General features: G+C 53.6%; 1 protein-coding gene across 2 annotated transcripts; it reads left to right on the forward strand.

Annotated features, from left to right (window-relative positions):
- The first annotated feature begins 9246 nt into the window (after positions 1-9246).
- LOC131663234 (probable cytochrome P450 4aa1) lies at positions 9247-15255 on the forward strand. Of its 2 annotated transcripts, none has more exons than XM_058933508.1 (7): positions 9247-9405; positions 9735-9909; positions 9969-10349; positions 10418-10496; positions 11224-11750; positions 12199-12378; positions 12462-15255. In XM_058933508.1, the coding sequence occupies exons 1-7, from the start codon at positions 9382-9384 to the stop codon at positions 12641-12643; spliced, it is 1548 nt and encodes a 515-aa protein (XP_058789491.1). In that variant the 5' UTR covers positions 9247-9381; the 3' UTR covers positions 12644-15255. The 2 variants fall into 2 exon arrangements, with proteins under 2 accessions (XP_058789491.1, XP_058789492.1); XM_058933509.1 differs by having other exon boundaries at positions 11239-11750; positions 12462-15253.
- The last annotated feature ends 867 nt before the right edge of the window (positions 15256-16122 follow it).

Consider the following 16122-nt stretch of genomic DNA (forward strand, 5'->3'; position numbering starts at 1 on the left):
GCCAGGACGACTTATGATTTTATGAACGGCAAGCTAAGACAAAAACAGCAGTTTAACAGAAAAAAAAAGAACAAAATTCTAATACCATTAATTTGACGATACGAGAGAGAGAGGGAAAGAGAGAGAGAGAGAGAGAGAGAGAGAGAGAGAGAGAGAGAGAGAGAGAGAGAGAGAGAGAGAGCAAGAGAGTTAGCCAGCTGAGTCGCGCTCAGTGAGTGGGTCATAATGTTGCATGGAATCGCGTGACAAGTGCGTACGCCCCTCACTTTCTCTTTTTTTTTTTTTTGTCTTCCCCAATTTCGCCTCGTTTGCCGGTTAATAATGCAGCCAGGCTCGATTTGCAATGCACAGAAAACAACAAGCCGCGCAACGACATCTGCGGTCGCGCGCTGCACCAAGGTCACCTGGGCGGACGGGGGTGGCCAGCCCGAAATTCTAAAAAAATGACAAGAGGGTGAAATTACCTGTCGCGGCGCGAGACGAGCAGCGTACAATGTAGCGTAATTCCACGCGCTCTTTGTTTTCCCCGCGGCCTGGCCCATATGGGTCTCGCGCGCGGTCTACTTAACCGCCGGGATAATGACCGCTGCTGCCTTTTCGCGGTTTCGGTTTGTAGGTATATAAGCACGCGCGCGCGCCACCCCATTGACGGATCTGCAGTCTTTTCTCTCTGGTTAAGTATAGGACTTCTCGGGGCCGAAATTTTCGAAGGCGCTTTGTTCTCGAGCCGCACCGTTGTACTCATTTCGAGGCAACATTCGCCGGCCGAGCTAGAGCTGACGTGCGTTTCTTTCCCGGGCTGTCGGTTGATTTCAGCCTACTTTTTCGCGAGTCATGTGCCGCACATCTCGCCCAAAACGGTCGCGTGCGTTGTCCTTCTTCACCGCGAAACGCTTGACCGAACCATTCCGGGCCGTCTCATCGAAAAATCCCATCCGCGGCAGCTTCCTTGCAAAAATCGTGAGTTGGCAATCAGCGCTCGGACGACTATTACACTCCAGTTGAAGTAGCTTGCGCGCAAAACCACTGCAGCTAGGCCGTAACTCGACGAGATACGGGGAGGAAAAAATTAAAATGATTCGCTCCAGTAACAAGCGAGTGTCGAGGACCCTCGCCCACTGCATCCATTGTCCGTGTGTGGTGTGATGTATCGCTGGTCACTTTCCACTCGTAGCTATCGTCACGATTGCTCCGAAAAAGCAGGAAGAAAAAGGAAAACACAGACGGAAAAAAGTTTGAACACTCGAAAAAGGCGGCGCGTGGCCACCACAAAAACTTGCGTATCCTTCGGAAGTTTTTTTTCATTTTTTTTTTCTTTTGGTCGATCGTGCCCCCCGAAACTTTTGTGTCTTCTTGTTTTCGTCAGATGGCCAGTAGCGCGGCGCGCGCGCGTGTCCGGCATCGACGGGCAGATGCAGTGGACACGCGCTGAGAGAGACAGAGAGAGAGAGAGAGAGAGAAATGAAAAAAAAACGGATGAAAAACGCGCGCACAATAAAAGGCAAACGCCGCGAGAAAGAGAGTGAAACATAATCGGCGGCGCGATGCGATCGGGGCTATTAGAGCTGATGGGCTGCAGCTGGGCCGGGCGGCCGTGTTTGATTTGTCCGGCGCGCGCGTACTCGGACTTTGTCAAGGCCTTATTGCCGCGGGATCTGCCGACTAATCCGACGCTCTCGTTTCAGACTTGTCTATCCGCTGTCGAGAGCTGACTGCGTCTGGCATTACTGCTTCGAATTGGCCTTGTCGACGTTGATTGGCCGATACCTCATCGAACGATACGGTCCATTTTATTGTTCACGATTTGCTTCGATTTTTTCCTACTCTTCTCTTGTCGTCGGAAGAAACATCAAAACCGCGATGACTTTAATGCTACGGCAGTGGAAAAAAAAAACAAACAAAGTCGAGTCGACGTTGCATCGCTATTTCTTACTTCGCGAAGGAGTAATTGACCAATTTGAGATAATTGTTTGAAGATAAATAAATTCGTCACAATGAGCGCGATATTGTCATTGACAGCGGACGAACGAATAGATGGGGTAAGCGGATATGCGGCAATGATAGCTGAAAGAAGAGACCTACGCTACCGACAGTAGATTTATACCCGATGACGGTAAGAGTCAATTAACTTACGAACGTACGTACGTACCCGTAAGCCACCAAGGTAATTTATCGATGCACGCTAATACGTACGATTAGAAACTGATTGAACTTTGCCAAAGCTAAAGACCAAACGAATTCTTGACGAGGAGCCGAACGACGAAGCCTTTGATCCCTGGGAATGAACTGTCCGGGCGTTACGCAGCCAGATACCGCCGGCTCAGGCACACGAACAATCTCAGGCTGGCCGGCGGCTACGTTCGGCAAAAGACTGAGAGATGGAAAATAAAGAGAGAGAGAGAGAGAGAGAGAGAGAGAGAGAGAGAGAGAGAGAGAGAGAGAGAGAGAGAGAAAGGAGTGGCGGCGCGCGAATACAAGGCGCGACAATGGCCTGAAATATTTAAGAGTCCGACGCGGCCCGCGGCTGTTTAAACTTTGGACTTTTGTGCAGCGCACGCCAGAAGACTCCTCTCTCTCTCTCTCCATTCACACTCGAGTTCTTCGTGCCGTGTCGCGCGCGCGCGCCTCGGGGCTGCGCTTCAAAAATTCAGCCCGCGCCCGTTATCTTCGCGGCCGTTCCGCGCTATCCACTCGCTTATCGATCGGCGTCGCGCGCGATCGGCCCGCTCGCGCAACGTCAACGCACATTCGGGTCCTTTGATTCGCGGCACTGGCTAGTTGAAGCTCTCGGTAAACAATGGAGCGGCGAGCAAAGTATCGAGTGCCGGCCGCGCGCGCGGCAATCCCAGCGCGCCTTCGACCGCCCAAAACGAGGTGTGCTTTACGTGCATTATCAGCCGCCGCAGCTCTCCCATCAAAGCTTGCCTGCGAAGAAACAGGGGACGCGGACCGCGCTTCACCCCCCCCCCCCCCCCGTCATTCGTACGCGAATGAATCTTTCATTCTTATCGGGATCCTCGTAATTTCGCGCGCTCGCTGCTCCTTATCGCGCGTTAAGTAGCCGCCAGGCTGCTCGTTCGACACGTTCCAACGAATTTCGGCGCGGATCGCTCGGATCAAGCGTCCCTCGGCACGTCGAAGGAGAAACGATCGACGCCGAGTCGCAGCCGCTGCCGTGTTGGCGCGTGCCGAAAGCGCGGGCGTATACTATTGATCTGCAGCCGCTACACCGCAGCGCACCGTCATTGCCAACCGTTATCTCGGCCGCTCGGCTATACCTGCTGAATTACGCTGCGGTTGCTACGGGGCGTCGTTGCGTGCAGCGCTGGCTGCGACCTCGCGATGTCCGTCTCAGCGGCGACGCGACGGCTAAATTCGGCGCGGCATCGGGGCACCGCTACAGCGACACTCGGCTGGCCACCGAGCCGGCACATCGGCTGCAAAGCAACCGGCAGCGGCACCAGAAATGTGGCAAGGACACGTCAGTGCCGAGTGCAACGCTGCCGTGGGCAAAGGGTGGTCGCTCGCCAAGAGTGGCTGTTTGCAGCGAAAGGGCGCGGAGGGTACGTGTGTGCGTGGGAGGGGGGTGTCAAAAGAGCCCACACGTGCGTATCGCGCGGCAGCGCTGCGAGGGAGGAAGCGAGGCTACGCCTACGTGCATGACACACAACAAAGGCGGCCGAGAGAGGCTGCATGCGCCGCAGCTGCGGCTCGCGCACCGAGTCAGCAGTTGCCTATAGCACGGCCGGGCGCCTCGCCGTTGGCCCAAAAACCGACAGCCGAGAGCCGGGGCGCGCACAGCTGCTGGCTCGACGTCTCGACGGGGCCGGCTCTCGTCCGCGGAGAACGCACATCCGAGTTATTTGCGCCGGAGCGTCCTCGCAGACGTATCGGTTGCGGGCTTTGAGGCAGGTCGCCGGCGACGATCCGAAAAAACGCGGTCAACGAACGGAAGCACGAGTCACCGAGCTGCCGCTGGCGTTGTGTAACGCGAGAGCTCTGCTGCCGCGAGAGGGAGAGAGAGAGAGAGAGAGAGACGCCACTCGCTGATGCCTGAGGCAGCGCCAGCCTCCTTGCTTTTAACCCTCGTCGGCGTCTTCTGTTTCTCTCCGGCTGCGCGGCTGACGTGCCGCCCTGCGAGAATATGGATTTTATATAAGAGAGACCAGACAAAGTCAGCAGCCTCTTTTCACCCGTGCCGCGCCGCCTCCGTTTTTCCCCTTGACAAGCCGATTTCTATGGAAATGCCGCTCGCCTCGTCTCGCCTCCGCCCAGCTTTTCAGTAATTGCCGCGCACGCGCTTCTCTCCTTCTCTCTCGATCGCGAAAATCACTTATCGATCATGCGCGCGAGAGCGCTCGAGCCGAGCGTGCTCAAAAGTTGTTCGTCGAGGCGCGAAATCGAATGAAGCTACGCGCGTAGCGACGCGCAGGACTGATTAACGCCACACTGTTTACCCCGGAGCGCCAGTCCCATTACGCGGAATCGCTTCTTCCCGCTTGGCTCGCGCGATCCGACTTCGCACTCTTTCCTCAACCCCGTCGTCGCCGCTACTCGCGCTCGCGTCAATTTCGATCGAGAGCTTCGCCTCTTCCGTTGCGCAATGTCATCTCGATGTTCAAATAAAAGGACAGCCGGCACAAGGAAAACAGTCAATTAGCAGTCGCCGTTCTCAATCGCACTTCGCCGAAGCTGAATAGCGCTTTCAATATTGACACAGTGCGGCGGCGAGTGACGTGCGACTCCCCCCTCCCCCCATCTCTAGCGAGCCAGCGACGTGGAAAATAGGATTGGCACGAAACGCAAAAATTCGAAGCGCGTCGGGAAGAAACAAAAAGTAATCCCGCGTTTCGTTTTCTGGAGACGACGCATATTACGGCAACACAGCGGAAGTAATGGGCAACTCTCCCTTGCGTGCTCTCGCGAGCCCTTTGTTTTATTCGCCAGCAACCCCCTGCGCGACGTTGAATAATCACCGAGGCGAGGCGCTAAGTCGCGAGGTTAACGAGTGAAAGCGTCGACGGCGAACGAGAGAGAGAGTGAAAACACACCGACGTCGGTTTTCTGCGCGCGTGGAGCGCAAAAATGCAAGGCACTCCTTTACTCGCGCTCGCTCCTTCTCTCTCTTTCTCTCTCTCCCTCTCGCGGCGCGCACATATTTGGCGACACACGCGCATCGCGCGTTTTTCTCCGCGTGCTCAAAGAGCAAACACCCGAGCGAGGCTTTGACGTCGCTGATAATCGCGCACAAGGCTACAGATTTGTTTGTCTGCTTTCCAGGTTATTACAAAAAAAAAAAAAATATAATAAAAAAAGTTGCCGGCTCCTTTCTTATTAACTTATCCATTTCTCGCGCGGCTTACATTCGCTTATGATGGATCGCTACCATCGATCGCGCGGTTGTATCAAGCTAATTCGACGGCGCACGCGGTGCAGGATCGATATAGTGCTCGACCAAGCTGAAGAAAGAGGAAAAAAACCATCGTCGCGTTGCGAAGTCAAAAATACGAAAATAAAAGTTAATGGTTTCTGCCAATTAGCGTGTTTGCCTTGGATCACGAATGTGTTTGCCAACGAAAACAGCGGCGGGGGCGAGCGCGCGCGCGCACCGCACCGGCCCGGCAATGAAAAGCAAGTTTGCGCGACGTACAGCGAGCGCGGCAAATATCGCGTTTCTCTCGTCCTCTCGAGGATGGTCCTTCGTCGGTGTTTCGCGCTCGTGTCGGTGTACGTAACAACGACGTTTTTCCGAGCGAGCGAGCGCCCCACGGCAGCAGCAGCAGCAGCAGCAACAGCAGCCACGGAAAAGAAGGGAAAAAAGCCGAACGAAGAGCAGCTCGTGTAAATCGAATTATTATATGGTCGACCAGTGTGTACACTGGCCATTTGTTTGCGTTTCGCAAATGGAAAGCGACGCGCGTACTTACGGCAGCCGCGAGAGGGACAAAGAGGGAAAGGGCGCTTGATCTCTCTAACCCTCTAATTCTCTCTCCTTCGATCTCTATCTCCCTTGTGCCGAAGCTTTATTTCTCTCTGCTGGCTGTTAAGCCAGTTTCTCGCCGTTTGACCGTCGGAGCAGGCCGACGACGCGTTTGGCCTGCCGCAGCAGCCGCATTGGCCTTTCGATGGTTTCCGGGCGCGATCGTCACGCAGTTTTCCGCGGCTTCGCTCGACGGGTGCGAATCGCTTCTTTCGGTATCCGACGGATTCCCAACCGCGTTCCGTCGCGTGGCTCGGCCGCCGTCCGTGCCCGACTGCGCCACCGATCGACGCCCACTCGCGGCTCCCGGCCCATTATCCGTTAATTGCCATCTTGACAGGCGAGGCCATTTATTCTCGACGCGGATGCGCGTGCGTCCGCGACTCGACTGCTCCAAATGGACAGAGAGGATAATTAATAACGCGGTTTGTAGGTGCGCGCGGAGCGGAGCACGGTTACGTCACGCTCCGCCGTCGCTCGTCTCCCACAGCATCCTCGCGCGCGTATAAGGAAGCCCAAGCCCGGCGGTATCGCAATGCTTACCTTGAATTTCACTGCTGCATGCAGCAAATCAATCGAGCGCGCGGAGTCGCGAAAATGGCCGTAAAAGCGTTGCGCGATCGCTGACGAGTCGAGAAGGGCCGCGCGCTCATTGGCGAGTCGCGTTGCGAAATCAATTAGCGCCCCGGCGGCTTGAGCCGCGGTGCTGCGTCGCTGCGACGCACCTGGCGTCGCGTGCCGCGCGGAATATGCGCCGTCGGACGGTCCGCTACGACCGCCGAGCTGCTTTCCCTTCGCCTTCGGGCGCGACGGACGCTGGCGAAAAGAATCTCCGATCTCCGGACAAGTTTACGTCGAGCGCAGTGCTGCAATACTCTGGCCGAACCGGAGAAAAGTGATCCCCCTCCGTGAAACTTGGCTGGTAATATTGGTAGAACTATGCTGTCCTTCGAGTTGCGAAAAATGAACATTCTAATTCTACGACGAGATGACAATGGCGCGCTACTTATAATTAACGCAATTGGAGCTGTTGCGTTCATTGAACCGTTCGATTGCCTGCGACGTAACTATGATTTGCAGACATTCAATTGGTAACCTCTTTCCATTATAAAACTAGAAAGCGATGGAAAGGTTGGGATTTTCAATTTGTTTTAAACCAACAGTAGTTCTGCGCTATCGTTCCCGGGTTAATTGGCTTTTTCCGTTGCGAATTGGAGCCCGTGAGTCAGATTTGTCGTCGTTAACTAACGGTACGGCCTCGTGAAAAATGAAAGAGAGCGAGAGGGAGAACAAGCGGAGGTGCTTGTCTTGCAAGCCAGCACAAAAGAGCGCTATTTTTAGGCCCGCGCGGCGAAATGAATATTCGAAAGCCGGCTAAGTTTAATTGCATTACATTCGACAAAGCGCTCACGTCCGCAAACACGGGGAGAGCGAGCGAGAACAAAAGCGGCGCTGCAGCGGAGGCGAGGCGCGAACGGCGGCATTGGCCCTCATTAATTGAGCAGAAGAGAAGCGTGTAATGTTTTGTGCCCTCGTCGCGACACGGATTATCAATTGGCGCGCGGCGAGCGCCAAGCTGTCGCTGCCCCGGGGAGGGCGGCTCTTTTGTTTCCGCACTTTTTTCTCCGCGCCGCTCGGACCGAGCCCGCTGCGAGAGCGCGACTAATTGCCGTGAAACGCGCGGATCTGTTTCATCGTCGCGACACTTATACGACGCGAGCGAACGGCGCAATTAAGCCGATGGTAAGCCGAGCGACGAGCTCGCTCCGCCGACCGAAAAATTGACGCTTGCCTACGTCGCTACTTTCGTTTTTTCGAGCCGACGAGCTGCGCGTCAAAAGTCTCGGGAAGTGTCTGCGACGAGCGAGCTTACGCGTCTTCGCTCGCTGCACTTTTATTTCGACCGAGTCGGTCGGACAGCGAAGCGCGTTTGTCGCGCGGCTTCGGATCGATGAGTCCAAAGTTTCAGCGCGCGCGCGACTGATTGGCCATTCGGTTGAGCGAATAGAGTTTGCCGAACTGTTTGCGTTTGTCTTGTGGTCGCGCGAGCGTCGACTCCTTCCGATCTTTTCCCTCGAACGAGATCGATCGTGAAAAACGACGATCTTGAAATTTGCCTCGAGGTATTGCTCAACTTTGGAGAATGAATACTGTGACACCAATCACAAAAGATGCAAATGCCATGCGCGGAGCCTTATGCAACCCTGTCCAAACAGAAGCGTCGCGCGCACGTGTGCGAAATGGGCAAAACAAGCAGACTCGGTACGCGATCGAGAGGCGAGGATAAAGAGAAAAAAGAAGAAAAAAAAATGCGAAGAGGGAGAGAAGAATTCACTTTCCATCGGCGAGAAGAGAGCGCGCGCGTAGGAGAAGCTGCGAAGGTTCGGCGAAAAGAGGCTTTTAGCGCAGATGGCGCGACGAGACGCCGGGGCATTGCAGCTCATTAGCATTGTCAACATGCTCGATATAAGCGGAAGCCGGACCGACGCGATTTCGAGTGGAGAGGCGCGGGCGCTGCCGCAAGTTTGCCTACTGGCTGCGGTTCGTTGATATTCTATCGACGGCCGCGCATAAATTGCGCGCGCGCCTTGGCGTTCGCCGACATATAAAGTATCAATTTTCCCTGCCATATCGGTGGCCGCGCAGACCGTGTTCCTTCGCAATGTCTGCACTCGAGCCCGACAATGCTGAGCGATTGCATAAAAGACGCTACGCAGTTGCCGCGAGTGCGAGTCGGTACTTTTACGATGTTGACCCTTGACACTCGCCTGCGCGCGGGCTTTCTTGCTCAATATCAGGTCGAATACCCGTTTGCGCGCGCGCGGCCCACGGACCTCGAAGGAAGTTCGCGCGCACGGCCGCGCGCAGACCGAAAAAGGCCACTGTTTGCTCAGCGGCGAAACGTCAGTCTTTACTTATGCGCAATCTGCCGATGGGCGATTCTCCGACTGTTTTCGCGCGAAGTCGCCACGGGACCGCCGTCGACGCGGTGGACGAGAAATGGCGAACGTTGTCGCAGTATTCGAGGAGCAATCACGGTCAAGGTAGGAGCTATCGGTCAACAGTGACCCACGCGCGCGAGCGAGCACTCGAGCACGTAGCCAGTAGCCGTGTGCGCAACAAGAGAGAAATAAAGACAACGGAGAAGACACGGCGAAGCGCGTCCACGCTGCCGGAGAGGGAGAAGCGCTGGCAGGGCAGGTAATCCGAGCAGCTACCGCGTTTTCCTCTCGCGGCGCGTCGGATATATAAGAGCGGCGACGAGCGGCTCTCTCTTACGACGTCGTTCAACTCGGCCGCGAGCTTTCCGAGCGCTACTCTCTCTCTCTCTCTCTCTCCTTATCTATCTGTCTCTATGGATCTTCGAGCTGCCGTTCGCTGGTCTTACTCAAGCTGAGATCATGGCTACGGTGACCAGGCAAATTGTGAGTAGTGCAGCGGCGCGTAGTGACCGTTCTTTCTGCAACGCCGAGTGCTGTTGTCCGTGGCGGGACCTCGTTCAGTCAAGTTGGCTCGAGCCACTCTCCGCTCGACTCCACGAGGATCGGCGCGCCTGGGATAATGGCCGCCGTTTGCCAACTCGCCGCGACACCACTTCGCGGGCTAGTGCACGCCTGGCTAATGGCGCGCGCCGCACCGAAAAAATAGCCCGCCGCTGAATTCTCTGCTCGCGACTCTCTGCGCGTCCAGTGGTGGCGGAGAACAGCTTACGCGTCGCAATCGAGTTGTCATACGCGTCGTCTTCCCTTTGCAGTGGGATCGAGACGCCCAGGAACTGGGATTGTACCTGGCGCTGATCGCCGTGACGCTCGGCTTCGTGGCGATGGCGTTCAGGCGCCAGATCAAGATACTTTGGACGGTCTGCCAGATAAACGGGCCACCGGTTTACCCCATTCTCGGCAACGCCAACTACATGCTGCGAGACGATGGTAAATCCTGGTGGTGAGCTCGATCGGACGAGAGCACTGAGGCAGACGCGCAATTGCAGTGCTCCACGTGATGTCCCACACGGCGTACAAGGACTACGGGCCGGTCGCTCGCTTCTGGCTCACTCTGCTGCCGTACGTGCTGCTGTTCGAGCCGGACGACGTGCAGGCGGTGCTGGGCAGCGCCAAGCACACGCGCAAGATCTACTTCTACCGGCTGCTCGACAACTTCCTCGGCAAGGGCCTGATAACCAGCGACGTGGACACCTGGCGGCGACACAGGCGCCTCCTGCAACCGGCATTCCACCTGCACGTGCTGGACAAGTTCGTGGGCTCGTTCGCCGAGTGCGCCGATCGACTGTCCCGCAGGCTGCAGAAGCACCACGGCCAGCAACTGGACATCACCAAGTTCGTGAACGACGCCGTTTACGAGATTCTGAACGGTACGTGTGGCTGGCGCGTCGCCGGAATGAATGTCGATCGCCCGTCTGACACACCGCTCGTCTTGCAGAGACTGTCCTCGGGGTCAACGTTGCCAGCAAGGCCGACGGAGATGGCGTCGTTAATCTGGACGACTTGCCCTTCAGAAAGTAAGCTCGCTTCTTCAACGCCTGCTCCGTTAGACACTTTTTTTTTCAATTCTTGCAGTACAGCTATTTCACTTTATTCCCATTCGATGCATTAGAGCCAGCTGATTGCGTGCATTTTATAGATTCTTGCACAGAATAAAATCGCAAACGGTTGTATGAACGATAGTTTTTCTTGGCTTAAGAAGCAGCACGATGGCTGGACAAAAGGCTATCGGAAAATAAAGTCATCGACTGGTTTTTCAAGTAACTTGATATAAACCGACCGTGAAAAATCTCGTGCCGCGGGGAAGACACAAGCCAAAGCGCAGAGTTTTCTTGTTATTTCGTACTCGCGAAAGAAGTTTGAAATAATGCGCGGGCTTGAATAAGGAAAAACAGGCGAGCAATCCCAGTGAACGAAGCTGTTGGTCGGGAAATAAGCGTTTGACCAAATATCTCCGAGATCAGCGACTCACTGATTAAGTAATACGTATCGCGTGCAACGCTCAGAGGCATAGCGTGACTCGAAGGAAGCGCGCAAAGAAATGTCGGCGCGAAGCAATTCTGAAAAATACGACGTCGGCTAGCCTATGCGAATTATTGTCACGAAGAAAACGAACGAGCAGAGCAAAGCTCGTTTGTTTTGTTTGCATTTTGATCGTTGCTCCGTCGAATGGCGACGTCGTTCGTCACGCGGCGGGCAAATTGCAGATCCTCTTGCACGATATGGATATGCTTAGCGGAACAGTCGAAAACGTTGCAGGGGTCAGATGGTGGTGCCGTATCGAATAATTCGGCCGTGGCTACTGCTGGACTGGGTGTACAAGCTGACGAGCGCCGGTCAGCGGGAGAAGAAGCAAAGCGAGGATCTGTCGAGGGCGTGTCGTCGGATGATCGAGGAGAAGCGCAAAGCCGGCCAGTCGAGCAACGGCAGAACTTCGCTGCTGGAGTACATGATGGAGATGAGCGACAAGAATCCGAGCAACTTCGACGACGAGGACATCATCGACGAGTGCAGCACCTTCATGCTGGCCGGGCAGGACTCGGTCGGCACGGCCACCGCGGTCACGCTGTTCCTGCTGGCTAACCACGCCGACTGGCGCGACAAGTGCGTGCGCGAGCTCGACGAGATTTTTCGCGAGGATCCGCTACGCTCGCCCAATATGCGAGACCTCAAGGCTATGAGGTGGCTCGAGTGCTGCATCAAGGAGGCGCTCAGGCTCTACCCTAGCGTACCCATCTTCGCCAGAACGCTCGGCGAGGACGTGAAAATCGGTCGGTATTTATTGAGCTTTCTCTTGTACGCTTATACGGCTTTATTTCTCGCGCTTGTACTTCGAAACGAGAAAATCTAATTGATGAATCGCAAAGTCGGTCGAATAACAATCGAGATTGGGCCAGGGCGAGTGAAAGAACGATTAAAAGGACAAAAGCAACGAAACTACAAGAGCATTCGGTCTAATTAATGGCGAACAAAGAATAACGAGACGCGCGGTCGAGCAGCATCATATCGTGAAATGGTTCGATCCTATTGCAACAAGAGAACGAGCATGTAACGAGAATACGTAAGCTCGTTATCGTCGATGAAAATATCTTGTTTTGAGCGAGCCGTAAACAGGAAACGAGGTTAATAATAAGCGAAAAATGGGTTGGAGGAGGGAGGAAAAAAGGGAGGAAAAAAGGTCCGCGTTGCAAGTGAAATCAGTAATTCGCTCGTTTGCAGGAAAGCACGTAATCCCGGCCGGCTGCGGAGTAATGATCCTGCCGTACGCGACGCACCGGCTGGCCCATCACTTCCCGGATCCGCACAGCTTTCGCCCGGAGCGCTTCAGCCCCGGGAACTCGGAAAAGAGGCATCCTTACGCCTACTTGCCCTTCAGCGCCGGACCACGCAATTGCATAGGTAATTATACCCTCGGCCGGGACGTCTCGCGGTCTCGAGCTCGTTCGTTAATTCTCGCTCTCTTTCTCGGCCTGGCTCGGCAGGCTACAAGTTTGCCATTCTGGAAATGAAGGCAATGATTAGCGCGATCCTCAGGAGGTTTCATCTCGACGGCGTCGAAGGTAAGACCGAGGTTCGACCCAAGTTCCGGCTGACTGTCAGGGCCTCCGGCGGTCTCTGGCTCAAAATTACGCAGCGTCCCGACGTCGCCGTCGCCGCCAGATAGTACATCCATCACGCTATATACACTAATTCAATCCGCTGCGGATGAAGATTGAAGGCGCTTTACTGTCGCGCCTCGCCTCGGCAGCCGCTCTCTACGATTCTGACGCAGCGCATCGCAAGCCGACTTTACCTTTACTGTTTTCCAATGCCAACTAATGCACTCTCGACTGATTGCCCGGTCGGCTGTGTGCGAATTGTAGTCTGTACTGTAACTTAGTGCTGTTTGTACCTCTCGTGAGAAATTTATTGCTCGTTATTTATAACTGCCATGGCAGTCAGAGAAAAGGAGAGAGAGAAAGAGTTTTAGCTGAATAAATTCCATGGGCAAACGAGGTCGCGAGTAGTCCGTGCTAAAGCTTTCGCGCGTCATTTTCCGAACCGAGCGAAGCCGACAAGCTCGATTGGCCGGTCGTATCGCGGCAACCCAGATAGCAACTATTCGAATATTCGAATTGCCGCGCGGCGCGCATCCGCGTCCAGCTCCATCGATCCCAGCCGGAGACAGCTGCTCGCCGGCGAAACTTCTTATGCGCCCAGAGACGCCTCCGTCGTGAAATTATTAGCTCCGAGTTGTCGATCGGAGCGAGGGTCGACGCGAATCGATGCTGGATGTACACGATCGGATAATCACGCTTTCGCCGTTTCCGAGGCATCGAATAAATTGCCGCGGCCTTCAGATGCGAAAGCAAATCACTCTCGTCATTTTTCACGTGGAAGCTAGCTGAGCGGAAAATGAAGACGATCGAGCGATCAGCCTCTCCTCCCTCGCTCGGTCTTTGGATCTTCCTCTACGAGAATTAAGTCTATCTACAAAGCTTAAATTTATTTGGGATGTAGCCTTACTTTGAATTGAAGCTCGCTGAAATGTCGTAATATGTTATCTCGGGTATCGATCATCTCCGATAATACTCATCGCTGGACCTGAGTTTTATGATCCATCAAACAGTCGGCGAACACGTTGTTTATTTGAAAGGATCTTTCAGGCGAGAGTTTGACTGATACTTCGAAAAGAATTGCAAGTTTATCATAATGCCGTCTTTGAATATTGTCCCCGGCATCTGTCATACGTGGTAATTTCGCCGGCGTTCCCGTCCGATCCATTAGGCTGCGAAGGAAGGCTGAAATTTGTCACGGTATAGAATTTCCCGAGGAAACAAACAACAACATTGCAGAATACAAACGTCAGTCAGCTGTCGCTTGCGAGAGGCAAACTCAGCTAAAGCGCGATGCATGTACCGAGGGTACGGCGTAAAGAAGAAAGAAGGAAGAAAAAAAAAATGGAAATATAAAACGTAAAAGCGAAACGACGTGGACGTGGCGAAAGACAGTAGGTATAACAGAGTTTTTCTATACATATTGTATGAGTCGAGTTTGAGGCCACATTCCTCTTGCTTATGTACGTGAGTGAAAGCGAGCTCGTAAATAATTGACTGGTCGCCGAGGGATGTAAATATATATTACACGGCCGTTGGTCGACGTTCAATATGCGAACAGATTGATTACGAGCAAAAGAAGCTCAGCTCAACATTGTTGCGATGAATTTATGCGATTCGTGGAAAAAATAAAGGAGACACGCGGTAATATGCACATAGCTGTTGCATGAAACATGTACGACGGAGCCATGGGGTCGCCGCGCAACACGCACTGTAGGTACTGATCCCTCGGGCAAAGCGACATGGAGATCAATGCGGCAAATATGTACCTGTACGTCGCGTATGGATGCACCCACGTTGTGTCTCGAAGGCGAATTTTATCGATGCTCGTGCAAAATTACTCCTTGACAGCGATTGCCAGAGCGGGATAATGTATAAAAGCGAGCAGTCCTTGAAGCAGCCGACGACTGCAGTGAATATTTTTCAGTCGCACACACGACGACAAGCAGCGTCGCTGAGGTCCGTCTCTTCGACCGACCAAAGATTTGGAATTTGTGGTAATTGAGGCCCTTCCCCACTGGCACACTAGCGAAGCGGCCCTCTGTCCGACAAGCTAGACGCCGTAGGGGTATTAATCAATCACTGCGTTAATCGTGCGGCTCTGCTTCCAGGACGCTTGCCAAGCGCGAAAAGTTGTCGCTCTCGGTAAATTTGACACCCGCGACGCGCACTTTTTGCTCTTCCGGTTGCGCGTTCCTTCAAGACAGACGTTCCCGGGATTTATTAAGCAGCTGTACTCTCGAGAAAGTTGCACTTTTTTTCTCGGTATCTTACTCATTCGGTTAACCATTTTTTAATGTCTTCGTGATTTGGGGTGACATATTACTTTTACGGTACAGAGGCTGTCGAGTTTTCCGCATTTCGTATGCATTCGATTCTTTGGATATCGTGGCGTTGAGCTATGATATTGATACTGCATCTAACCGTAGCATAGAGAATAACTGCCGTGAGAAGAATTCTGTTGCATTCGTAAAATATTTTTAAAACACGTATTACATGTTCCATCGAGTAATTAAAAAAGTATTTAATCGAATCGTCTTTTGGATGCTCTGAGAATTATTATTTATCGAGAATTTTCTCATGCAACTGGCATGTCTGCAGGAATGATGAATTAGTCGACGTTGCATTGAACGGATCTATTGCACGATATCTTTTGACAAAAAGCGGTGCTGCAAATAACAAACTGATGTGTGATACGTAAGAGTATAATTGGTTAATTTTAATAAATTTATTGAAACGTCGAGGAGTTCATTGAAAAAATTTAAGATTTTGGGGACAGTAATCGTACTCGTACTGTCTTTGGCTTGAAAATTCACGTGTGCAGATAGAGCAGCCACTACTGGGAACGTCGAGCTGATGAAGCAGTTTGTTTACACAGACAATGCAAGTAAAAGTAATAGCGAAGACAGTGTGTATGTCACATCGTGGCGCGCGCGGCAGTACAAAGCTTTCAATTTTATCTTTCGCGTAAGGGCGTGCTTTTATTTCCCTTTGTTTCTGCATTATTTTTTTTTACCCTCATTGAAGACCGGAAAAGACGAGAAAGGGGTTCGCAGTAAGCTCGAAAGCGAACAACGCGCAACAGATAATGCCGTGCTGCGCATCGATCGGAAGAAAAGCTACCAAGTTGTCTACATAACGACGGCGACGTTCGAAGATGAAGAGGCTGCTTTCGATGTGTTTCGCGATTACACAAAGGTGTCGAGGACATCTCGTGCATTGGAATATTTGGCTGAGCGACGGCGCCCGGCGCGAAAAAATAAGCAGCCAGCGGAGTTGTCTCGACTCCGCTGGATTCGAGGCGACAATGGGAGGAGCGGCCGCGGGGGCTCGGGTGGCACTAGACCAAAGACGTTTTGGCAATGATTGGAGCCTGCTGAAAAAGGCCGCTACAGCGTATCGGAAATCCGCGAGGGGAAGTCCGGGGCGCGCACTGCTGGCTCGTGCTGCGCGGTACAGCCAGGCAGCGCCACATCAGCGCGACATCGCCGTTTAGCGGCGTGGCTTGCTCTTTCGGGATCAAGATTTCGCGCGCGCGAATTCCCGA

Source organism: Phymastichus coffea, unplaced genomic scaffold (genome assembly GCF_024137745.1).
Source record: "Phymastichus coffea isolate CEN01 unplaced genomic scaffold, Cenicafe_Pcof_1.1 PCOF00031, whole genome shotgun sequence".
NCBI lineage: Eukaryota > Metazoa > Arthropoda > Insecta > Hymenoptera > Eulophidae > Phymastichus > Phymastichus coffea.